Source organism: Electrophorus electricus, chromosome 7 (genome assembly GCF_041902795.1).
Source record: "Electrophorus electricus isolate QZ-2024a chromosome 7, ASM4190279v1, whole genome shotgun sequence".
Classification (NCBI taxonomy): Eukaryota; Metazoa; Chordata; class Actinopteri; order Gymnotiformes; family Gymnotidae; genus Electrophorus; species Electrophorus electricus.
Genome location: NC_137503.1, coordinates 13,359,887 through 13,386,524, shown reverse-complemented (window position 1 = coordinate 13,386,524; position 26,638 = coordinate 13,359,887). Strand labels below are relative to the sequence as shown.

The window sequence follows — 26,638 nt, the reverse complement described above, 5'->3', positions numbered from 1 at the left end:
CAATTTTGTTGTCTCATCATGCGGCATTTCCAATTTACATCTTTATCCACGTCAACATAAATTTGTAGATGCTTCATTAAATATTCAGTATATATTTTATGTGTACACTTACATGTATTGCATTTAGCAGGTGCTCTGGATGACACTTAGTTGTCCTATTAGAAAAGTCTCCTTAACTAGTACACATAAAATAGACTCCAAAAATACTAATAATTAATAACTAATAATTACACATTTTAAGTGAAAATATAAATATTAAAGTGAAGAATTTTTAAGTGGATTATTAGGTTACATTCAAGTGTGTTTTAAAGAGATTCTTCAGTCCATGTTTGGGTGCCAAAACAAAGAAGAGTCTTGATGTTTATCTTCCATGAATCTTGAAGGATGGTGGGTCAAGCTGAGTCATACCTGAAGCTTGTTGGGCTCTTTGAAAGGTATAGATTGGATTTTCACCATAGATTTTCACCATCACCATCAATTAAGCAAGGAAGGGCTATTTTTGTCCTTGTGTGCATGCATCAGAAATTTAAAACTGATACCAGAAGCTACAGGAAGCAAGTGAAGTGAAAGCAGCAGTGAAGTGACATTTGAGAACCAACCATGAAGACCAACAATGCTGCAGCATTCTGTATCAGATGCAAGGGCCTGATGGCATGCAAAGGATGACAGACCAGGAGAGACTTGCAGTAGTCAAGCATGGAGATGACAAGAAACTGCACATGTACCTGGGGGGCTTCTGAATGCTTAAGTGGAGAAACCTGCATGAGCGAATCAAGTTTCTGACATAAGCTGGATCCCTGTGAGTCCTAGTTATGACAGGTGTGTAGCAGTCTGGTCTTTTACACATATTTTTACACACATTTTTCAGACATGCCAATACCACATGTGGCAATAGGTGGTGCCAATGACACACAACTACTGCACACCTATAGTAATACCATTGGCATCACACTGTACACCTGTCCCCTACTTTTTATCAATGCCCATGCAAGCTTCTTGAGTTTGCCCTTTTCCACATAGAAGGTGGTGAAAAAACAGAATATTAAAACATGAAATATGAACAAACCATGATTGTTATTTAACAGTGGATTGTCACATTCATTGACAGTCTACTGTTAAATCAGATTTTACCCCAAATTGATTTAAAATGAGTGTCCTTCTGAATGTTTTAAAAATAAAAAGTGTCATTTCTGAATTTTCTATACAAGATATGCAAGAATGTTCACTTTCACTTGATCATACAAGGTCATATGTTTTTTAAAATAATGCCTCCATCTGCTGGATAACAACCACTACAACACCTGCATACCAGTGGTATGTCAATTGAATTATTGAAAACCTGTTGCTGTCATGGCACGGCTGCCTCTTCCAAGACTCCTCCCTATGCTCATGTGATGTGTGTGTGTGTGTGTGTGTTTGTGTGTGTGTGTGTCTGTGTGTGTTCATGGCCGCACCCCTCTCTTGCATCACACCTGTTCTGGGTTTTCCATTGTTAACATATGCATTTAAGGGTCTGTGTTGTCAATAGTCTTTGTCAGTGATTGACCCATGTGTGCTGTGCTGCAGCTAACCATAGTTGTTGATTGAGCCTGTTGTTTGCCTGAGTTGTTTCATGTTGCTCATGTTCATTGTTTTTCTTCTCATGTTTTGGTTTCTCTTGTGTGTTAAACGTTTATGTCGCAACTTGTCTCGGTGCCCTGCCTCGCCTCCCATCACAACAATAACAATAACAGCAATAGCAGCAACAACAACTAATATAATATAATATAATACAATGCATAAAAGAAAATGTTTTTAAAGGTTTTCCCCCATGGAGGACTAGCAATTTGTGTGAGGCAGAAATAAATGTCATGTAAAACAAATTAGCCTTTTAAAAGAGTTCATTATCAGTACTAAACTAACAAGTCTAAACTTCAAGGTCCCACAGGTGGAACCAGACTCTCATTTTTCACTCTTGTAACTACATACCTTTTACATTATTTTCAGTCTAGTTACTGAATTATTCACACTGCTTCTTGTATAATATGCTGTCAAAATAATAACTGAATAATAAGCCTGCACTTTTAGAGGTTATGTCAAGATTTAATATGAATCAAGCCAATCTGACAGGCAGGAAATGCTAACTGATTTCAATGAGTAGTAGGAATAGTAGTAGTAACTATAGTTTCACTCTGTTGAACTCCACTGCTGACTCATTGCAGACTGTTTTGACTTAGAGTACACACCTGTTTCTAAGGTGAATGACACTGGCTGGAGTCCAAAGCAAAGGGATGTTGAGAAACTAGGGTCAAAGTTACAGTAGCTGATGTTATATCACTTGGCAGTGTTTTATGTATTTTGCTTTCAATGCATCAGGTTCATGAATTGTGAAATTCCGGTACATGATGACATTGAATTCAGCTGACACTAGTGTCAGGCTAGTGTCGGCTGCCAGATATCCCGTGGCCACCAGGCACATATTTGAACAAAAACACACACACACACACACACACACACACACACACACACACACACACACACACACACACACACACACACACACACAGATACACACATACAAACAGGCCCTGAACTCTGCCTTGAGTTTGCAGGTAAACAGCTAATCAGTTTTTCCCCCATCTTTGGAGTTAATTTCTTTATTCCTTCCCCCCTTTAAATAGGGTCACCTAGAAAATAGATTTTGTCAAAGGAATAAATATGCTTAAACTTGTATAATATAAATGTAACATTTATAAAAATGTTTTTAGTAAACAATAGCACAATCATTAATCTATTATCTGTATTCAACAATGATTGAGAAATAAAATAACATTAAAGGGTGAACAGTCTAAATTATTTAGACACCTACTAGTCCACCACTAAGCGTTATGACCTCTGGATTGTATTTCTTTAATACCTTGCTAGGGGGCCAGTCCAGTAGGTACCTAAACAAGTTCCAGGAGGTTCAGAATGCTTAGTGCTTACAGAGTCCCAACCCAAAAAGTTGTCTATTTTAGCCCAATTTTATTGACACTAAATTGGCTGGTAAATTCCACTCTGATTCCAAAATACCACCAGTGATCTATAAAGCTATAAATGATCTTGTATCTGAGCTTTTTTGCCTTCCTCTCATGATCCACCATGACTCTTTCAATGCAAGGTACAGAGTTTTTAATATGACCTATGAAAACCACAGCAGGGGTCAAAGGATTTTCTTCTAAAGCTGCCTCGGTCACTGTTCAGGACTTGGGCACAGTCTCAACCCTCCATTCTAGATTAAAAACCTACCTGTTTATCCAAGTGTTTGATTAATATTTTTTCTCATTGGTTAAAGGTGCAAAACGTTTAATAGAACATTTTAATAAATTAAGATGATCATGCTGTCAGCCTGCCTCTTTCACATAGTCACTCTTACATTGTCACTAATGTTTCTCATGCCTCGGGGTGTACACTTGCCTATGCTACTTTCTGGTTCTTCATTTTAGTTGAACTGGCATAATTATATTTCCTGTTTTCGTTTAAATCCTTCCATGTTAAACCCCTGCCTCCTGCATTCTATCTCCCCAGCTTAGACCAAGAGTACACCACAGCTATTCAGGACTTGGACACAGTCTCAACCCTAAATTTTAGGCTGAAATCCTACCTGTTTAATGTTTGGTTAATATTATAAACAAAGTGTTTGGTTAATATTATATATAAAAGAGCAGGACCAGCCATCATCTGGTGAGTCTGTGAAAATATATCAGCGAGACTGGCACTATGTTCGAAATAACCTACTACATACTGTATACTAAATGCTGCACTCAGTATATTCTGTATACTGCATACTGGTCCCAATAGTAATATGCAGTATAGTATCAAGTATGTGACAAACATAAACCATTCTGTGAAGTTACATGAAGATTTTCTGCCACCGTTGCATGATGGGATGGTTTGCCGATTGGGGACCAATCATTAGTGGGTAGTATGTAGTAGGCTATTTTGAACGCAGCCAGAATTGGAGGAGGAGGAGGTGCACCATAGCTGACTCTCTTCAGATGGAACAGTCACAGTTTAGTGCCTTATACATTACCTACTAGCCCACAAGTTGGCTGAGTTCTTCGAACTGCCATCTGTTTGTTTATGACAGGGCTGTCCAGCATGGTGGTGCTGCAGCTGGGGTGGCTGCTCTCCGAGGTCCTGAAAGGTGGAAGGCACAGGGGCAACAGTGTGGATGAGCAACAGAGTAGCCCACTATCTGATGGCCCACTATCACATCTTCCAGCATAGAACACTTAGCCAAAGCCTTGGTGTGGATATATGAGGAAAAAAGGGAGAACAAATGGTGGATTGAGAAGTTCTTCTTTGAAGGAAGCATGACCAAGATGAGGTGTGAGTCATATTATAGAATGGCATGGATACCTTTATGTATAATTATCCCACACAAACCCCATAAACATTCTCAGCCCATGCTACAGTATTATTTTCATGTAATGTTCAAAACATTTCTTCTGGCTGACATGAGCATTAAAGCATTATTATAGGGTTGATGAGTTTACATTGCTAACATGTGTCATGATTAGTCCCATCATGTTCCAGCTTCCGTGGTTTCCCTGTCTTGTGTTTTGGTTCCATGCCTTAGTTTCGTTTTCTCCACCCCTCGTTTGATTGCTTGCACCTGTCCCTCGTTTCTACCTTTGGTTCATGTATTTAAACCCTGCTGTGGGCCTTGTTCGTGGCTGTTCATTCTGTAACGGTGAGCGGACGCGTGTGCGGAGATAAGCGAGATTTAATAGGGGTAAATGCAGAATCAGAGTTGTTATTACAGTACATTGTCAAACGGAGAGCACGGGAATACATGACAAACGAGACAAGGGCTTGCATACACGAGTAACTAAACACAAACAGCACAAGAACTAACCGTACGGAAGCACACAGGTTAAGCAGGCTATAACAGAGACTAAGAAACACGAAGGCTAGAATAACGCAAAGGCACGGAGTAAAAAGAAACAACCATTAGAATAAACATACACAACCATGACCAAGGCACACAACAGGGTTTAAATACATGAACCAAAGGTAGAAACAGGGACAGTTTCTTGATACATTCAGCACATGGCATGTGTCCAGTGGGTGCTGCTACCCTGACCTCCTACAGCATGTTTTCCTCTGCAGTTATGCCATGAGAGGTTGAAAATGGGCCCCCTCCATACTGCTGGCAGTTTGAACAGAGAGAGGAAGATGGTTTGCTTTATCATTCTGGACTAGTAGCTTCTTAATTCCATGACCGTCTATAAAGCCAGCCAGATTTAGGCCTACCTCATGATATTGACTTAAAGGCTCGAATGAGCTTATAGCAGTGAACGAGTTTGGTCAAATTTAGTCTTTAGCTCATGGTTGTGAAGCTGCAAACCAAGCTAGCTGAGCAGCACAGCACGTACTGTTTCTGGTGTGAAGTGTGAGTGAAAGCGTGTCAGGCAGCAGTGGAACAACTGCGGGAACAAAACAGTCTTCTGTCAATACTCCTCTCCCCGATCCACCGCCGCCCTCCTCTCTTGTAGCCTACAAATATTTAACTGCATTCTCTCAGTGCGTAGGTCATCCAGTTTACTACAACTCATTTCTCCTCCCACTCGCGGACTTTGAAAGGATCATAGTGCTCTCCGAACGGATAGTGGCAATCAGTGGGCGCTAGCAGGGGGAGGCAAGCGCTCAAAATCAAAACGTTAAGTTCATATCTCCTCTCCTAACTGGAAGCAATTTAAACGTCATTAGATTAAGGAAACTGGACTACCTGTACTAAAAACAGTCACAGTCAGCAGAGTAGTCTTGCCATGTTTTTGGGGTCGCGCTTTTATGGAGCTCCGCCACCTTCACCGTCTTCGCGGCAAACCGTGCCTTATAATGTGAAAACTGTTCATTATGTGCGAATGTATTTGATCAGTTTCCGGGAATTCTGTCGTTTCATTCTAATATTCCATCTTATTACTTGCTTGAATTTTAAACCACATTGATTTTAAGATTCAACGATACCTTTTTTTTTTTTTTACTTGACATTGTTTGGACATTAAGGTGTATAAGGACAGAGGTTTTAGACACGAATCGCATATTAAACCATTTTCAGCAGTTGTGTAGCCAAATAACTGGGGTACACATACTTTCCTCATTGCCTGAGTGTTTTTCATTGGATCACGCATACAATCAAAACTGTGTCAAACACGGCATATTATCTCTAATGAAGTCGGACTACCTGAGATTGAATAATTTGTTTAATAATTCGACATGATGTCCGTTAAACTTAGCGAACTAGTATAAGCAAACGAATCCACAAAGTAGCTGTCAGACAACAACTGTGAAAATGCACATTCAGTTTATTCATTAACGCTTTAACTTCACTATTTATGTAATTGAAATGTACAGATAAATGGTATCATGCTTTTAAGATATCCAACATGTCGTATTTCCTGTTTGATTTAATCGCTGTCATGAACTCTATCGCTTCCTTGACACTTTCTTACAAAAGCCCAAAGCACAGATAGCTTCCCATATGCAAAAGGTTTTTAAAGATGTTTCATCATGGGTATATGCTGTTTATTGTAAAACATATATTACGTTTTAACTGATTATGACCCCTTTTATTTAGAATAACGTGTTTCATGTATGTCCCTTGTTACACACTTTTGAATTTGTATTTCACATACAGCTCTATCATATAGTATGTAAATGCTTTTAATTTTAAGTAACATGAATGTTAAGGAGCTAATATAATTTTAAGCATTTTATATGTAAAATATTTTATATTTTAATACAGTCTTAATGGCCTTTTGCATATGAGTTTAACATGAGAGAACAGGGTAAATATGTGAACACAGTATTGCATGCTTTGAATTAGCTATCAATAATGAGATAAAATTAAAATTTTTATTTAGTTATTCAACAGTACAGATACATTACAAATGGAAAACAAAAATATTTGTTATTATTCGTAAAAATATTTATTTTTTAGTATATTACATATATGTACAAATTTCTGTCCCATCCTTTTTATGGAACTGTCCTGGTTTTATATAAATTTTATATATATATATATATATATATATATATATATATATATATATATATATATATATATATATATATATATAATAATAATTATTATTATTTTTACATATACACTAAGAATATAATACACTGAAAATATTAGGGTTCAGATAGTAAGGTGTTTTATATTTCACACTAAAAAAATAATAATTTTAATAAAATAGGTAATATGTATCAAACGTGATAAAACAAAATGATTCCCTTATGACTGTGATTGGTTCAGCTAAACTAATAAATAGATAGCAATTTAACTGTTTGAATATAACATATAAAATATGTATACCTATTTACATGTATATCTAAATCCATTCATCACTTACACTGTAAACTAAATACTAAATATCTGTATGTCTATATCTTCATCAGTTACAGTGTAAACTAAATCTTAAATATCTGAGGTATATCCAGAGAAATCATGGTGAAACATTAGCAGCATTGCAGCAGCAAAATGGAGCCTTCTTGATACAACACTATGGAGTTATCTTTTTCCATGTAAGACTGGTGCCCAAAAATCTGCGAAGTAAAACACAAAAAAGCTTGATGAAACTGTAAAATCTTATCTCTGACTTTACATATTCACAACAATTTGTAGATGTTTCTGTACATTTGAAATTTTGTAGCGATACAGTACTGTCCTTACCTTATCTGCGAACGAATGCCACAGGGAGCTCTCGAGTAGGCACCAGTGTTCCTGAGTGCACTGCTTCCACTGCCTCATAATCTGTAGCCACAATCTCATAGTCACGAATTAACTGCAACAAAACACGGAAACACCAAAAGGTGAACGTGAGCATTTGTGAATACAATGGCCAACAAAGCTGTGTTTGAAATATCTTCAAATCAAGATTTCCTTAAGGATGTTGAAGGTGAAGATTATGGTCCTACCCAGCACAGGGCCAACTGTATCTGCAGCTCGGCCAGGCGCCGGCCAATGCACATCCTCTTGCCGATGCCAAAAGGCACATGAGCAAAGGGACTGATGGCTGCTTTGTTCTCCAGCCAGCGTTCTGGTCTGAACTGTTTGCAATTGTCAAAGTACTCCTCATTAGAACCCAGTGCCTGGCTGTTAATCATCAACACTGTCTGCAAAATAAAACAAAGGGTAGAATATGATGATATACAAATAATGACAAGCTCCCCAAATGATATTTACAGTGGCATAGCTCTAAAGTCATCCAAAGCTAAACCAAACTGAAATTGTCTAGGGGTTTTGTTAGAAAACTATAATACTTATGTTTTCTAATCTAAGTCAGAACTTGTAATGATGAAAATGCAACTATAGAGGTCAGTGTAGAGAGAACATTAACAGTAAGGAACTCACTCCTTTAGGCAAAGTGTAATCTCCCAGCACTGTGTCTTTGTCCAGAGTCCGACTTGTGAAGGGCACAGAGGGTGAGAGTCTGTGTACATGAGAAAATCGGACAAAAAACATTAAGCCCATTGCAGCCATGTTGAGAATGACTTCTTTCAAGTAAGTGTGTGTGCATAAGAGGAGATGTATTCGCCCCATTATACAAAACCATGCATTAATGTGTATAAATCAAAGCATGATTATCCCACAAACATTATACCCATTTCCATGCTAAGATACAGTATGAATATAGTATATAGTATGAATGTCCAGGACCCTTTTTTTCTGTCTCATGACATGTCTGATGAAGCAATATATAACAGCGAATTTATACTAGTAGCATGATTCTCAGGCTCTAGCCTTCAATCATAAATATGTTTTCTCACAGGATTTGGCTTTGGGTCCAGACTCTCCAAACTAACATAATTTACTGATTGACAAAATTTATAGTAGCTCAGCGTCAGGCTAAGAAATGTCTGTATAGTAGGATGTTAACAGCAACCTTACTATTTCATTTTTGTTCAAACGTTCAGAAAGTATATTGACCTGAATTACAGATTTATTTTAGACTATGGATGAGAATAAAACAGAAAGGCAAAAAGCTTCAGGTCAGTTAAATCTGGGATAAACGAATAATCCTGGAAATTTCAAATATGGGTGCTGGCTCTGTTGGATGAGACAAGCTTCTAATTTAGTTACATTACCCAGTTTCTGGTAGTTTACAAATTCACATTGGTCTTTGTTATTACTATATGTCAAAGAACTTAATAAAATATTACTTGTTAAATTGTACCTAGTTTAAAAAATGTCGTTTTTTATTACTACTATCATTGATGTTACTGATGCTAATTTCTTTCTATATAAGATCATCATCAATTTAAAAAATGGTGCTTTTATTATTTATTTATTATTTTTTTAAAAGCTTTTTTTTTTTTTTTTTTTTTACAAATTGCTTTTGATACTGAGTAGTGGGTTTTAATTTTTTTATCTTCTGCAGACTAGAAGTTTATTGTTTATTTACTTCTTAAATTATTTTACATATATGTTTCTGTAGCAGTATAATACTGTCATTATCTCATTGGTGGATGAAATGAATTTAAATCTTTTGGACCTGTGTCTTTGTCGCAAATATGAAGTTTGACAATGTTGAAATAACTCCTACAGTGGTCACTGAGTGCATATTACAGAATGGATCTGGCCTCAAATGAACTCTGTCAGCTTTAATTCCTCACTGCTGATTATTCTGTGACTGAAGGAGACTAACTAAATCATAATGATCCCTCTCCTCATGATGATGATAGTTACTACAATGACGATGATAATATGATGATGATGTGATGAAGATGAAATGTTAAGGATGACAATATCCTACCTCATGGACTCTCTCAGACATGCCTTGAGATAGGGCATGTTCTTGATATGTTCAGCACATGGTGTGTGTCCAGTGGGTACTGCTACCCTGATCTCTTTCAGCAAGTTTTCCTGCACATGGGGGTGCCGTGAGAGGTTGAAAATAGCCCAGAGCATACTGTTGGCAGTCTGAATAAAGAAAGGAACAGGGTTTGCTTTATCATTCTGGAACAGTAGTACCCAAAGCCACTTGACTCAATTTCTGTCCAAATAGCCAACTAGTCAGGTGGAATTGTTGTTGGGTTATTGTGTACTCTTTGATATAGGCCTGCTCTACAATACTGACTGCTTAAATGCTTGCATGAGCTAATCCTTAAAGTAGCAGACCAGAGTTGGGTTAAAGAAGTAGTCTTAAGTTAATTGTTACAGAGCTGCAAAACAAGTTAAGGATGGGCACTCATGACTGGTGTCCCTGTTTTTCAACGGATTTTCATACTCACTGTCTCCACACCTCCTATCTGAAGCTCAGTTGTTGCTGCATAAAGCTCCTTCTTGGTGAGTTGACTGTTATTGTAGATATCCAAGAGGAAGTCTTCAGTTTGTCCACTAGAGTGCTTCTTCAGTTTCTTGTCAATATAGAGTTTGGCTGATTAAAAAAAATAATAATAATGATATTTTGTTATTCAGCATAAAAGTGTGTAGCTCAGAAGAAAGACTGTAGCCTATGTGTTAATTGCCCATAGACTGCATCATACGTCCGTAATACGTCATTTACCCCCCCCCCCCCCCAAAAAAAAACCCAAAAAACAAAACAAAACTTATTTTGGTTCTATTGTAAATTTATGAGTGTGAACGCTAAGAAAACCAGTGATAAAATGTAACAATGTATCATTTTCTTGTTCGGTCCGGAACAAGGCAACCGAACTACAAGTCTGAACACACCCTTTCGCTGTGAGGCTCAAGTTAACGCCTGATGTTTGAACAGCACGTGCTGCAGTTGTTTATTTGTGGAAAGCGAAGTGTTACTGAATCCGTGACAGGTACTCTCTAGCCAACCGCCACTAATGGAACCAGGAACAGCAGGAGAACAACTACGGGTACATGGCCTCGCATCGACATTCCTCAGCCCCCTCCCTCCCCTTCTCTCATGTTCCCGCTACTACAAATATTTGGTTGCATTCTCTCTGCACTTAGGTCATCCAGTTTACTACACCTCACCCTTTCCCCTCTCATTCTGAAAGGAGCAAGCCCACGCTGAGCGTATGGACAGTGTGGGACAGAGGGCTCGCTAAGGGGGGGAGGCCGCTCAAGGGGGAAAGCAGTAAAATGAGATATGATCACTTGACTGGAAATGCGCTTTATGGGTTATTCGTCGTCAGATTAAGGATTAAGGACTACCTGTACTAAAAATACGATCCCAAGCAGCAGTGTGGTCTTGCCATGTCTTCGTATTCAAGCTCCTGTGTAGTTCAACTGGCGTTACCATCATCGTGCCAAACGTGCTCATCATCTGTCGGACAGTAAACGTGACATTATTAAAGCTGTACACTCCTGAGGGTTTACTATCTAATCAAGTGTCCCGCACCAGGAACAGGACTACATCGTGTATCAAAGATATCTATAACAAACCCTCGTTATATCACTGGTTTCAAGAAGAAAACGTGACGTAACGTACGCTTCTATGAACTCAATGAACTATGTTTTGTAAAATTTGAAGATTGGCAATCAAATCCACAAACTATGCCAGATATGTATAAACACATTTTATAAAGACATTTTATTAAAAATTTTGCACATTATCGTTAACGTGAGTATCCGAATCATTAAAATGTAAACTTCATTGTGCGTATAAGATAACCAGCATACCGTTTTTATCGCTGTGATAAACTCCATCGCCTCCTTATTGACGTTTTCTTGCAAAAGCCCAAATCGTTTGTCATAGAGCACATAACAAATGGCTGTAGGGGAGAAAAAAACAGTTAAAGGAAAGTAGTTCGAATATATTACACACATTTAAATGTCAATTTAATCTTAGAATGTTATAGTAAAACCAAACATCAAATATTCATAAAAACAAGACAGCAACAACAACAAAACTTACTTTCAAAGGACCACTTATTCAGTTCAAAATACAAGTCATTGATCTTTCCTTTGTCATTAACCGAGCCAATCCTATCAGTGAAATCGGCTAAAACCTTCAAAGAAAAAAAAGGAGCCTAATATCATGTCATTTTTGAGACATTTACATTTGAGAAAATTTTGTTTTCGAATAATATACCTACCTCGTTAATTTTAGCATCCATCTTCACAACTTCAGTTGGTTTCATCAATTTCTGCTGAAATGCGCTTCTCACTCTCTGCCAGTCCTTTCCTTCTCTGCCGAATAATTAACTGTTATTGTAAAACACCAAATCAAGCATGACTCGTAATCATAAAAGTCATTCAGGGTTTAGGTATATTTACAAGATAAGGAGTCCGTAAGCCTCGTTCCTCAGATCCCTGTATGCTTTCCAGGGCTTAATTTCTAATCTCTGAGGATATTTGCCCTCCTTCCTATAAAGCGCTTCCAGCAAGCAAGGAGCGCCAATGTGGACTGATTCAAACGAGCCAAGTTTCATCCGGAAGATTTTTCCGAATTTCTTATGGTAATCAATCTGTAACATTGGGGAAAAACAGGCACAGAGAACAGTTATCTTCACCTAATTATTAACAACAAATTGTAAACTTTATTATTATTATTATTATTATTATTATTATTATTATTATTATTATTATTATTATTATGATGTTGATGATGATGTACCAGTGCCTCATGTTGCCTATTCAGTCCTCCTCTGCGCAAGAGATCAATGAGGCTACCAAAAATTGGCCAGTTAGTCGGTCCTGGGATGGACTCAAGACTCGGTCTGCTAGGCGCGACCTCCGCAGCATCCTTCGAGTCCAGCACGCACACTGAGGATGTCGGTTTGCAGTGCTGCAACCCGACCGACTTCTTTTTTAGCAGCTCAAAAATCTGAGGAGCTTTTTGAATTTGTGCTCTCATGGTTATCGTCGTCGATTATATCTTGCAGTTACTGTCTGCCTTAGATTATTATAGAGTTGCTCTTTTCCCTTAAATGGGTTACATGGGTTACAATATATATACCCGTGGTAGTGTTTATCACAGTTGGACACGGGGCCAATCAGAAATCAGGATTTCAAGATGTGGAGGTCGAGCCCACTATTCATTTATGGATCAATGTTGTAAGTATCGCATGACCCCACATAGACTCAGGAAGTGACCTTGCCCCCCGTTTTATAAATACACATACTGAAGGTGACGCGGTTCGCTTGAAGAGTTCTGGCTCCCGCGATTAGTTCAACCTTAACTCCTCGCTGTGTAAATACTACGACCACGCTTCGCCTGTTAGGTAAATATTTGCCGAATACTCAGTGTGCACATGGCACCCGGCAATCACACGCCTATGCATGTGTCTATACGTAAATATATTTAAATATAGAGTTTCGCAGATTGCATCTTACATCAGACATTATTATACCGAGAGAGTTTACTTCTTATGTATGTTGACGCATAGTCTAATGTTGTGTTTAAAACTAGCTGACTAGTTCCCTAAACCTGAATATAATCTATAGTCACTACATATATAAGCACATGCGTAACTAATCAAATCTGATATGTAACATATTTGACATGTTTAAGGTTTTACTGTAAAAAAAAATACTTGTAAAATCCTTGAACTTCCAGCAATTTTGCAAGTGGACTGGACATTTAAATGCTTGGATCCTATTCAACACACACATGCACAAGCATTCTTTTACTCTCTCACATCCATCCATTACATATACAGGGTGTGCAAAACGTGCACACAGACAGAGGGCGTGCAAAAAGATGAACTCAATTATTTAAATTAAAACCTATAATTTCAACTAAACCCTATTATTTAAATTAAATCCTATTATTCATGTATGCATTCCTATCATCTCCATATAATTAGTGACATTAGTTTTTTAATTCACTTCACACAATGTTTTGTCCATATGGTAGCTTTGGGGAGTTATTCTAAAAATTCAGATTGTTGTTAATCAAATTACCATAGCTGGGATAGAAATTATATGAAGTTGTCAACAACTCTAAGTCAATGGAGCACCTTATACACAGATGATTTGTCAGTGTACAAATCATGTTTCACTAAACATCAGCATAGAGGACAATGTTAGTTTGAATCTGTGAAGAGATAGATTTTTAGAAGAATGATAATTAGTGAAAATAAGCACATTACAATGCTCTGTAGAGTGGGTGGTCAGTGTGTCTGGGGTGGCCAGTATATCTATTTTCATTGGGTCTGTATACAGTATTTCATCAGATTTTTGTAATTTCAGAAGATATCTGAACTGTTTGTAGAGCACTTTGGTCAACAACTGTTGTTATACATATGCTCTATAAATAAAAATTCCTTACTATTTTAAGAGGAAATCAGAAATTTACAGGGAAACAAGAGAGAACATCCATATCCATGGAATTTATTAAAATGACTTTCTGTCAAGTGTTTAGATAACAGCAGTTAGCTGTGTGAGGGAGCCCTCTAGGTAGATTGCCCCAGTTATGCCTCTCTGTAGGCTCATGCTACTTCTGAACACTGAAGACTTCAGCACATATGGGTTTTGCTGTTGGCACACTCTAGCTATACCAGCCGAGCAGGGTGAGTGCCAAAACGTATTGCACCAAATTGCACACAAAGTTGAATGTTCTTGAAAAACAACCCTATCAAAATATTTGACCTGCTCAATCAAAATATTTGACCTGAGATGTCCTTGACTATCTGATGTCACTCTGAACCGTCAGCAAGCAACCAACTAAATCACACTATCCATGCAAGAGCACACCCACAGATTGCTGTGGTGTCACTAGGAATTGGTCCCAACGAGACAATGTAGTACAGCAAAGGTTTTTCAAACCAATGCTTTAATCTGGCTATCTGCACTAATTACAGCTTCCACTGAGACATCTGAGATCGGGGTGCTAGGAACAGGTAGCATAACCCCCTAAAGCTGAGGTTTTTTGGTAGGAATTGACATGAGCCATAAGATGAGTATCTACTCAAAAAGAATTACAGGAATGACAAAATAGTGGCAATTAAGTGCTTTACGTCACAGACCACTTCTAACTTCTAATGGCTGACACCCTGAATTGTGGCAGGAAGAAGCATGTAGAATCCCCATTACCTTTAATCCTATCATCTAAGAACACAGAGTCAACTGAGATTCTGGGAGTGTGTCTGTTTTGTGCTGGCTGTAATTTAGCTTGGTAATGCCATCTTCTCATTTTCTTTCCACGAATTGTGAATGAAGTTGGCTGCTTTTCTCTAATACTCAGGAGTGCAATCATAATTAAATGGTTGATAATGGGTAAAGTGATACTCATTCTGCTAGATAACAATGGCTCTTGTGTTATGATGCTTGCTGGGAAACAAAACTGCAATGCTGAATTCCTGTTGGTGCTTGTAACCAAACACCATGTTTTGTTGGGAAGTATTTATTATTTTTAAACTTAAGAACATGCCCCTACCCCATAAGAACATGGCACCATCACACACATGATTTTGAATTAAATGACAAATTCATTCTACATTCTACATTCATTTCAACATCTCCTTGTAGTTTCTGGTAGTAAGTACTTACAGCAGGAGTTCTTGTAATAGGAAGACCCTATGTATAGTGGGTCCTCCACAATCTCTGCACCTAAGTGTTACAATCTATATGAACCAGACTCTTATAGGCAACACAACAAAAAATTGATGCTCAAGATAAGGGTTATAGCAAATTAATTTTTAAAGGGATCCAGTGTCATTTTAAAATAAACAAATACAATTTTGTTTACATTCACATATTCAACCCACAAGACAGGTTCATTTTATGTTTGCTCAATTACTTAAAACTTACTAAATACATTTATATATCATAAAATGTCGGCAAAATTGTATTCTGGGATATTTTGCTGATTTACTTAGCAGGTTTATTGTTTAAATAACATAATTTTTGTATTATGACCACCATAGGATAAAATTACATCATTCTACAGACAAATTACAGACTTCAGGTCTTGGTAAACCATTGTCAGGTCTCAGGTCTTATACAGCTAGACATCTGGCAAAATGGCCACAAACAGTGTAGCATGTGGGAATGTGGCTTCATACAAAAATATTAAGTCCTTAAATCTTGAGTCATTCCTTAAAACAAGCAAAATTTGCAATCATTAAAATAGACAATTGGCTATAGAACTATAGGCTACATGTTACAAAACACTACAACAGTGTTAAAGAAGCTGCCTGTTTTTTGAGGCCTACAGTACATAGCTAGATATTAGATAAATTACTAATCTACACAGGCTACAAATTCTACATAATTGTAACCAATGTAAGCTAACTAGCTAGCTAGTTAACCATCTATCATCAAATGTTAAAATGTTTCAAAAAGTGGATACTTCTCTGTTCTCCCTATTCATTGTCAATGAGCAAAACAGCATGTACATGTTGCTAATCTGTCCTCACTAGCTACTAGTGTTATGTTAGCCTAATATGTTAGCTAGCTGGTGTAAACTAACATTATTTAAAACTATTGCTGCTGCAAGCATGGTCAAGTACACAATAACAAAGAATGTGTGCATGTATGTTATTTCATATTTTACAAAAACAATTAGCTAAAAAACTTTACCTAACATTTGCAAATGTTAGTGATAAATTATATCAGATATTGCTGAACACCAGCAATCAAAGGCAGAATCTGTATGAGCAGGGTCAGAGGTAAACTTTATCTGATGTTCAAGGATGCTTTATGGTTTCTTGTTTGAAGCATAAATGTCTTTGGCAATTTTGCCTGATGCCCCAGTGACTATAGTCATTTTGTCTGATGCCTTGTTTGTCCAAGGTTGGTTTTCTGAGAACAGAGTACAGCCCAATCACTGAATCATCAGATGCAAGTCTGTTCCAAAATTTCAAACAGTGTTCTGTCAATGTCCCAAATCTTTGGACCAATTAAAAGTGAAGTCTACTTTACAATATTACACTTAATATTAAAGAAAGATTTGTTTTCAATTAGAAGCAATCATTGCCAATACCCCTAAAGTACCAGTTTAGTTTCCTCTTTCATGCTATGGTAGCATGTGGGGGCGGGCTCAGAGAGTGAATGAGTGCATGTCCCAGAACGCTGAACCATAACTGATGACTCAAACTTGCTGCCCCTGACTGACAGAAGGTCATTGGGTTCAGTTACAAGCTGACACTCATGTATGTGTGCACATATGCACACATGCACACCTGCAAACACATCAAAGAAAGCATTTCTTCACTAAGCATGTTTGCTGTTATCATCTAAGGTAACTGATAAATTGGTCCACATGAATGTAATCTTTTACCTATAGCTTGCAATCATGATAAAGATTGAATATACAGAAATATTAATTTATAGACTAGGCTAAAATAGTGTAAGTATGGGATATGTACATGTATTTTCATGATTCATGATTTTCATGATTTATCTTGTCTAAGGTAACTGTTTAGCTAAGTGACGTGTACATCTTGTGACATATTCCACAAGGCATTTGGGTAACAAAATAAGTTTGCTTACAATATGAAAAGACAAATCCTTAACCTCCATACTGCTTCTAAAAGAACACAAACTGATGGACACACATCCATGATTTTTAAATTTATTTTCACTGCTTCAGTGGTAAAATATGGATTTACTTATGGAGGGGGAACTCAGGAAACCTCCACGAACCCAATGACCCTCTGTCAGGGTGCTCCTTTGCAAATAGCCACAGAGGGAGGACGGAGAGAGCTGTAGACATCTGTCTGGGTAAAAGACCTACAGGTTTCTACCTTTTCTGACTGACTCATTGCACACACATTCATGTTCACAAATCATTATGGGTAAAGATGCAAATTATTGGCTACAGCCTAATTTTAAATCATTAGATTGATTATAACACTGATTATAACACTATAATCTCTCTTAATTTTGCCATTTTAAGCAACCATGCAGTTCTCTGTATATAGAATTATATATTACATCATAATTACTATAGTATTGCAAAATGCTTTTTCACATCACTGGCAGTATGTTAGAACTCACAGGATGTTAAATGTATCATTATGTGCCAGGTGACTGCAAATACTTTTGAGTTTTCCTCAAACAATCCATGGAAGGATGAAAACAACAGACATGATGAGAGATGGGGTGGTGGTGGTGGTGGTGGGGGGTGAACTCTTAAACCCTGCATTTTCCACATAGTTTGGTAAGAGGCTTAAATGAGACAAGTCAATAAATCAACGGGTGCAATCAATAACAGCCTGAGAAATCGGCTACTCTTTTCCTCTCTTGACTTTGTGCACTCACTCAGAGACATCTGAAGTCACTAACAGACATCTAAAGTCAGCGTTTCAAAATTGGCAAAGGCTTTCTCATCACCATTAGGCCTTTTGAAATCATTACATTTGCACTCAGGTCTTATTATGCATGAAAGCAAATGCACTAAACACTCGGCAGGTTGACGACTTGTGTTGCTGTACTTTCATATTTTTCCCTCAAGCAACACCTTCCACAAAGACATCAAATGTCTGATTACAGAGCTCTTCAGACTCAATAACCCCATAAAAGTTACTGCCTCTGGTAAATTTGCTGAAGCTCTTGACCCTAGATATGGAGTATGCCTCACAGTACAGAAACCCTATTTACAGCAAAGAACCTTTCAGAAATAAGCAGAAGAACACATTACCCAACACCCCAACCTTATCTTATCATATTGTTATTAAGTAAACATATGCCCCGGACCTCTGGTCAACATGCTAGCTGCCTTTAACACTTTGTTCTGAACAAGATGATCCTTATGTTGAAACAACATAATGGATCTGCAGTTGGTATTGATGGTATGAATGTAAAATATATATATAAGCCCATAATCATAAGTAAAATAGCCACATAAGTGCAAAACCCAGTTTTATGCCCTATTGTGGGATATGAATCTCAATTCTTCCATGTGTCAAAACAAGTTACCTACTAGTTACTCTGAGTAGACTACTGAGGATTGGACAAGTTCTGGTTGCTCCAAAATATTGGAAGAAACCTTGTTTACTTATTGCTCAGATGTGCATACAATCATTTATTCATTCTGCATCATATTGATTATATAAACTTTATAAATGTTGATAGAACTACTTGACCCACTGGACTTCCCCAGAGAGTGTCAAAACCAGATGACACCAAGTGGGTTTTACTGCTCATCTCAGCACCGGACAGACTACCAGAACATCTTACCAACAAATGCCTTCCACCAGAATCATCCTACTTTTAGAGAAGCTATGTGTTTACACATGTTTGGGAAGGATTTCCGTTCCTGGCTTTTAAAGCCAAGTGGTCTTGCAGGAGTAAAATTGGAAAGTTGATACTTTGTCATTGTGACGATTGGCCACCCTCCTGGCATCCCTGTTTTATGATTTCTCTGTCGTGTCTTTGTTTTTCCTTCACTTCCTTGTTCCGTTCCTTGGTTTCGTTTCCTCCACCCCTCGTCTGTTCCTCAGTTCCAGTCCGTGTTTTAGTTCTCCCTGTTATGTTCACCTGAATCTGATTAACCTTGATTGTTTTGGATATTTTAGCCCTGGCCTTTGGCTTTTAGTTTCCTGTTTTGTTTTTTTTTTGGTAAGTTTGTTCATGTGTGAAGTTGCTGTTATCGGCGTTGTTTTATTTGTATACTTAGTTCGTCTGTTACTTGCCTTAGTGTTTTCCCTTTGTCTCTGTTTTTTAGCTTCCCGTGTTTTTGTTAACCTCGCTCATTAAAGAGTCTCCTGCATTTGCGTTCTGAATCTTGACTTGTCCCTGCTAAAACATTACAGTCATAGATCGTAATGGTTATAACAGTGTATGCAGACGAGTCTACTGTCTACTTGACTTTACTGCCAGGTGGGCCAGACTAGAAGTCACTTACTTACTTACGGACTGTTGCTCCATTGTTGGAATGTGGCTGTGTAGGAGTTGCTTTGGACATCTGTACAGTAGGAGTAGATTCTTTCTGAAGTTGCAACAAGTATCATATGTTATGGAATACAAAATGGGTAATATTTCAATATTGCAGACTGCATTAAGCGCCTTGTCACGTGATGAGTTGTTACTGTATGTAATGATAGATTATCCATTAACGCCTTTTTCTCTCTAATGCAATCTCATGCTAACTAGCTTTTATTTGGATGGATGATGAGCGTTATTAGGGGTCTATGCTCCATAGGTGCTAGAGTCCTGTTGTATTGTTAGTTTTTCTTATTCTGTTTCCTGGATAAAACTAATCACCTGAACAAGATTCATGTCTGCAGGTCTTTCAAACTTGGTCAATATGTAGTAGTCACTGCTACTTCTTGGACTACAGGAGGCTCTGTAGTGTAACTTGCACCATATGTTATACAGACACAATTATTAATTTTTTTTAAAAAACAGTGATTACAGGTCTTCCAGTCTATTAAAATCCTTTAGAAACAGTTTCACTAATTTGGATATTAAAATAATTAGCATATTATGCATAATTGCAAATATTTGAGAGTGAACCAGATTTATTTATTTTTAATTAGACCTCCACATGCAAAGATGGGGGTGGAGCTTCTACTACCAACACTGTACATGTATGACCCTTTGATGGGATGATGCTGAACTTTACAGTAATATACCCCAAAGGGGCCAGATAAGAGTTTTGCATCACTAGATGATGCTATAAAATCCAAGAAATGTCCCACTCATTGAGAATTATTCACAGATTCTCTATGCAATTCTGACACATTTGACTTGGCTTTCAATTGATAAAGCCACACAAAACTCTCTGACATGTTCAAAATGAATAAGAATTGGGCATTTTGGGCCACTATATTTTCAAACACTTTTAGTGATTTATGTACTTCATACAAATCTACAAGATCTTGAAATTGAATAATGCAGCTCTAAGGCATATGGCTTTTTATCCTGAAGACTTTTTCTAAACATTACAGTTTTTGTGCATTTCAGCATTATTTAAAAACAATACTTTTTGAACATCCTTGATGTTTCACTGCATTGCTTCAAAATTGGCCTTTCTGTAATTCACAGTGGGTTGGGTGGCTAGCAGGAGGGACACACCCATTCCTGCTAGGGATGCTCACAATCTGCCCTGCTCACAATCTCCTGAGTACTGATATGTTCACCTGTTGCTTAATTGCTTTCTACCCTTATTTAAACCCACACATCCCAGGAGACGGGGCTGCACATTAGTGGACCTTCGATGTTAAGTCAAGTAACTGTGTTCACACTACAAATATGGTTACTTCTCGTTTGTGTTTTGTCAAGTTGACCGTCCAATGGATAATGATGAGCACTTTTTTGCAACTCTGCCACCAACGTCACAGTAATCTTTGAGTCTCAAAGTAAATTATTATTTTTAAAAATGCCACACTTTTAGTATATTGCTACATGTCAGTGAAATATTGTGCATAGAGCTCTTACACACTGAAGTTTAAAACTGTAGTAGGGATCTTCAAATTTTGCTGATGGATATAGAATAACATTTCAAGTTTGATAGAATCAGCCTCTGGGGGTGCTTTACTTGATACTGAGATGAAAACAAGGCTAAAATAAGATAGATTGCTTAGATTAAATAGAGTAGCACAAAAGTTGTGACAATACAAAATGTTCTCTTTACAAATCTGTTTCTAAATTGCACTTATCAGTCATATTGATTTTATTGTGATTTTCATCAAACCAGAGAAAATTTTAAATGCTCAGTTCAGCCTGCACCAAACATCACATCTTTTTCCACATGTCTACAGCAACTTGTTGAAAGGCTCCTATAAGTCTGGTTGATCTGAATCAGCATTCAATATAACAGTATTGGCAAAGCTTGCAGTACTTGCCATATTGTGCTGCTTCTTCTTCTAAATGAAATTTTAAAAACCAGTTAACAATATTCTTTGCAGCATTCACAGTGCATTAAGTATAGTTGACAGTGCAGGTAGTTGTGATTAAAAAAAAAGTTGACCTTAATGTCAAGGTGCATTATCATTCTGTAAAAAATCTCAGTTGAGGTGTCTGGCTGGAGAACAGTCAATGGCATACATCAACAGTTATCCAAATAAGGGTTAGAGAACCCTTGATTTTGCTGGAACTCTATTGTCTGCACAACATTTTTCACACAAACACAGAGCAAACACATGATGCACACTGTAATGGATTTAAGGTCTGAAACAGTTAATACAATATACAGTATTTGTGCATGTAAGCTTCTGTGCCTTCAGGGTTACAGAACCACATGGAATGGGCCCATGATTTATGACTGCATATACTGAGCTTAGCACCAGTGTAATCACTCCCCTTACATACTATGTCAGCATGGGCCCACATGAGAAGAACAGACCCCTCTTTCTCTCCCCTATGCCCCTCTTTCTTTAGGATGGCTTTATTAAGAGGCGCCTAAGATAGGGCTCGACTGATGGATTCTGGGAGCTGTGAAGGTTGTATATCACTTTATAGTAGACAGCTGCAACCCAGTCTCACAGAGAACAACTGCCGCACAGTTACCCATTAGTGTACAGAGCCTGATATGCGGGTCAACAGCTACAAGTGGTGGTCTAGCTAGTGTTTATTTGGCTTCTTTTAATACAGAACAAGTCTTAGGAACCTACTGGGGCAGTATATTGAAAAGTGTTGAAGCGAAAAACCATAACAAACCTTTCACCCAGCAGTAGTAAAAACTATACGTTGTTGTTGGTGGGGGGTAGCAGAAAAAAAGAAAGAACAGTCGTCCAGGCTCCAGTTTCCCTGTGGAGTTTTATTGAGCAGAAAAATTTGCGGTTGCACAATATGCTCGTAAATACACATGTAACCTGAGGCCTACGTCGCCAGAGAAAACACAGAGTGGTGCAAAACAAGTGTCTTCGCAAACAAGTCCAAGCAGGTAAAGAGAGCCCTCCAGAGTTTGCCTCTGTACCAATCAGCAAACAAAAGCCTGGCAGTGCTCCTCCAGCTGGATGACTTCCACCACAGTGAGGTTGTGAGAAGCATCACTGCCATCCCATGTCTGTAGTCTCTGTGCTTTGTGGCTCTGCACTGTCATTGCCCTATGAAAGCCAGCATTACAACATCTGTCTGGATGTGGTGCCATGGCCTGTGGCAAGGTTGTTTTGAAAGGATGGCAGGGGGCCTCAGGGGGAGATCGGTGTGCTTGAACATTAGAACGGGACAGGCAGCAGCGGACTCGTGTGCGGAGGAGGTTTTAGAGTTGAACATGTGCTCGATGATGTAGGCCTGGAATTAATGGATTTTGTACACCTGTCATACAGTACTATATATTTATATATACATTGATAAATAGTTTGTTTAAGTATGAACTGACTTGTTGATTTCTTGACTGGGAGGATAGGGAGAGATCTTGGTAATCTTCATGAGTTCAAAAGTTCAAAAGTTTATGTCTCACCCTGGAAAAGATGAAAGAGAGAGACAGAGAAAAAGAGATCTCTTTGTGTGTGTGTAAATGTGTGTGTGTGTTTGTGTGTGTGCTTATGAGTGAGGCCCAGTTTGCTGTGTGTTAGGCGGCTAGCAGTGGGGAATATAGGGGAGTTTTCTGGTTGAGCGCCAATAACAGGGTTCAAGAGGGTGCCTGTGTTATGAGCTCTGAACTCATGCTACCACACTGAATCATCACAGGCTGGAAATATGCACTGTATGACCTCAACAATGTGCAGCGTAGAGAACTCCCCCCCCCCCCCCCATCTCTCTGACTTTCCGTCTTTCTCTGGTAATTCCCTCTTGTCCATTGGAATAAATTTGTGTTGTGACAATAAAATACATACACACTCATACATGCACACATATACAACATTATTTATTTATTTATTCTTTGTGTCCATCTGTGGAATCATATCATCATTTAAATTGTATCAATTCTCCATTGATTTATTGTAGTGAACCAGGAACCTGTCCAACTCGATACAGAACCATGAGGATGTGGAATCTGTTTTGAAATCTGATAGGCTCCAGTCAGATATGTCATATTAGGACTTATTTGTCCCCATAGAACTTACTTGACACGACTGAACTCTTTCCTAGTTTAAAATGTATTTGATAAATTTAGTAAAAATCTGCTAAAATAAATTCAAATTAAGCAATGGGAGTTGATTTTAAATGAGATTACTCTAAATTAAAATTATTTAATTATTTACATTTCTAAATTACATTAAAACTGTACTTATTATTTATTAATATTATTTTTAATGAATGTTTAATAAAAAATAACTATTATTATTTTTAATAAAGAAGGTATATATGAGTTAGGAATTTGTAAATATTTATTTAAAAACATTTTACACATTTTTCTTAAAGATTGCATATTTTCTGCAATTCACATTATCAAAGATTGCACTGCATTTCATTTTATGTATTGATTTAAGTTTAATATTGAGCTTAAAGGACTCATATCACTATTTAAATACTGGTGCCAGGTTTATGCATGTGTGCTTGTGTGCATATATGACAGGTAGCCTCTGTGACCCTCTGCCTGTCTGCTTCATGCCCCTGGAGGGCAGTGAGGGCACTGGAGGGAGTGATGGTGCACTCATCACGCCAGAGGCGAGCGCCAGAGGACGTGCACTCCTCCACCACGTCCATGGACCATGTTTCTGAGGTCCTCATCGACCTCTCTGCAAAATGCTTCCTCAAGGTCTCGGTCAGCCTGGACTCTGTAACACACTAGACTTTGAAGCCATAAACTTGTTATGCTGAACACTGGTCGACAAATAGCTGTAGGGTCAATAAGGGTAGGATTTGTGGGTGGGCGGGTGTGTGTGTGTGTTCCTTCTAGTCATCTCTTTATGATCTGTCTTTTTTGGAAAAAAAAAAAGAAACAGAAATATCTACAATATCTATAATATTATATATTTATATTAATCGTGAATAATTATTAATAATATTATTAAATCATACAATATGGATGTGAATTTTAATCAAGTTGAATTTATTTATTGTGTATGTAATTATAGTTCATTTGAATTTATTTCAAAGAACATTAAATATGAATAATATAATTACATACATCCATATAATTTAATCCATAACATAATCCATATAATAAATAAATATTAAATGTATTGATTAATAATGAAATTCTAATCTAATTAATTATTAATACAGATTGTATTTACCATTCATTCTCAAATCTTTGTTGCATAACCAATGCTGTCTCTGAATGCCCTGCTGGGCTCTGTGATTGGATAAAAGTGAGTTTGGTTATATTTAGGATATCTTATTTTCTGCTGGGACCCTGAACTTTTTACCTTATTTCCCTTTGAAACTGATTTTTGAACGAAAACTTAAATATTTTATTTTGTTATTTTTTGGACTTGTGAATTTTGACTTTTCATTTCACTGTGTAACATTCAAAATATTTCATTTACACTTCATAAATTAATTAATTCAGATTAAATAGATTTATCTTGGTTGAAATGTATTAAAATATTAGCAATTCAGATGTAATCAGATCTTTATTTTTTAAAAGTGTTTTCTTTAGTTTTTCTCTAGCTTTATTTATTCCCTTTAGATTTTTGTAATACTTTTTCAAATCTTAATAATATAAACACACATCAGTCCTGGAATAGGCTGATGTCTCAGGGAGGAAGAGTCACTTTTTTGGTTGTATTGGCTTGTCGTACAATGGCTCTTTATAAGATTAATCTCTTACATAATCTTTACATTTGGGTGATTATAACAAAACATTCTGTTAAACTCCTCCATGACATACTGTCATGGGATGTCCTTGTCATATAGGAAAACCAATCATAGGTTAGGTTTTATAATTTTTTAAACATTGGCTAGTATTTTATACCTAGATATGTTGTAAGAAAGAAAAGTAAGATGAAGAGACTGACTTTTCCATCCATCAAGGCCACTTAAAAAAGAAACAAATAGATAAAACCTAGAAATAAATTATTAAAGTTTTAAAAAGAAGAGGAATTGCAATACAGTGGCTTTTTTGTGCTGCTGGCTCTTTCTAAAAGCCCCCACTGTTGTGGTACTATAATTTCCTGCTGTTGTGGTGGTACTATAAATGTGTCAGCTGCAGTGATTGCTGATTGTGGATTTTGTCCTGTTACTCTGAAGAGAGGTTGAATACTACGGTAAAGGGCAACCTTATCAGCAATTGTTACAATAAAGTATTACCTTATTACAATTAACCTTTATCAGCATTATCTCATCTGAGGAAGGGCTAGGTTGTCATCAAAGATAAGTACAAAACCATAGACCAGGCCTATTACAGAGATGTTGTTTAACTTGCAAACATCACTGCGACAAACATTCCTATAAATAACACGGGAGTAGCTATATTATTATGCTGAAATCTGTGGGATTTCTCATCTGTGAGACTGCAATAGATTGCTATAAAATGAGCAGTTAGTTACATGAATAATAGATCGTAATAGACCACCTTGCTGAACTCTCTTCAACCTACATCGAAAACAAACCTGTGGATCGAGTCACTGACATTTGCCTTGTGGGCATGGAGAGATCAGTGTGCATTAATCAGAGACACGCTGCAGTGGGTCATGAAGGTCGTTGAGTAATAGTAGCGGGTCCAAATGTTTCTTTATGAGCCTGCAGTATCATCTGCCAACACAGCCTGATCAAATAGACATCTTGTTCACCAGAGGGTTAGGTTTTACACTTAGAGAGCTCAGCATAGCGGGGTTTTTGGTAGAAAAATGGATTTACTATCCAAACACGTCCAATTGCACGCCTGAGGTGTGCTTCGGTAAATCCTATTATATTTGGTAAGAACCGAGGAAAAGAAAGGGTCTTTCGGAAAATGTCAGAATGTGTTTA

The 26,638-nt window shown here is 37.4% G+C and overlaps 1 protein-coding gene across 2 annotated transcripts; it reads right to left on the bottom strand.

Moving 5' to 3' along the window:
• Positions 1-7,029: 7,029 nt before the first annotated feature.
• cyp24a1 (cytochrome P450, family 24, subfamily A, polypeptide 1) lies at positions 7,030-12,884 on the bottom strand. 2 transcript variants are annotated; one of them, XM_027000731.3, is made up of 12 exons: positions 12,564-12,884; positions 12,224-12,414; positions 12,043-12,136; positions 11,862-11,955; positions 11,627-11,718; positions 11,159-11,270; positions 10,261-10,406; positions 9,783-9,949; positions 8,381-8,459; positions 7,945-8,142; positions 7,700-7,811; positions 7,030-7,572 (listed from the first exon to the last, which is right to left on the bottom strand). In XM_027000731.3, exons 1-11 carry the CDS (start codon positions 12,801-12,803, stop codon positions 7,701-7,703), a joined length of 1,524 nt encoding a protein of 507 aa, XP_026856532.2. In that variant the 5' UTR covers positions 12,804-12,884; the 3' UTR covers positions 7,030-7,572; position 7,700. The 2 variants fall into 2 exon arrangements, with proteins under 2 accessions (XP_026856532.2, XP_081574582.1); XM_081718456.1 differs by lacking the exon at positions 12,564-12,884 and having other exon boundaries at positions 12,043-12,131; positions 12,224-12,345.
• Between the last annotated feature and the right edge of the window lie 13,754 nt (positions 12,885-26,638).

Excerpts from the sequence above, each read along its gene's own strand:
- cyp24a1 (XM_027000731.3), bottom strand. The coding sequence starts at position 12,803 with ATGAGAGCACAAATTCAAAAAGCTCCTCAGATTTTTGAGCTGCTAAAA. Across the intron at positions 10,407-11,158 it reads GGATCGTATTTTTAGTACAG|CCAAACTCTATATTGACAAG; the intron begins GTAGTCCTTAAT and ends TTTTTTAATCAG. Across the intron at positions 8,143-8,380 it reads ATTACACTTTGCCTAAAGGA|ACAGTGTTGATGATTAACAG; the intron begins GTGAGTTCCTTA and ends TTTATTTTGCAG.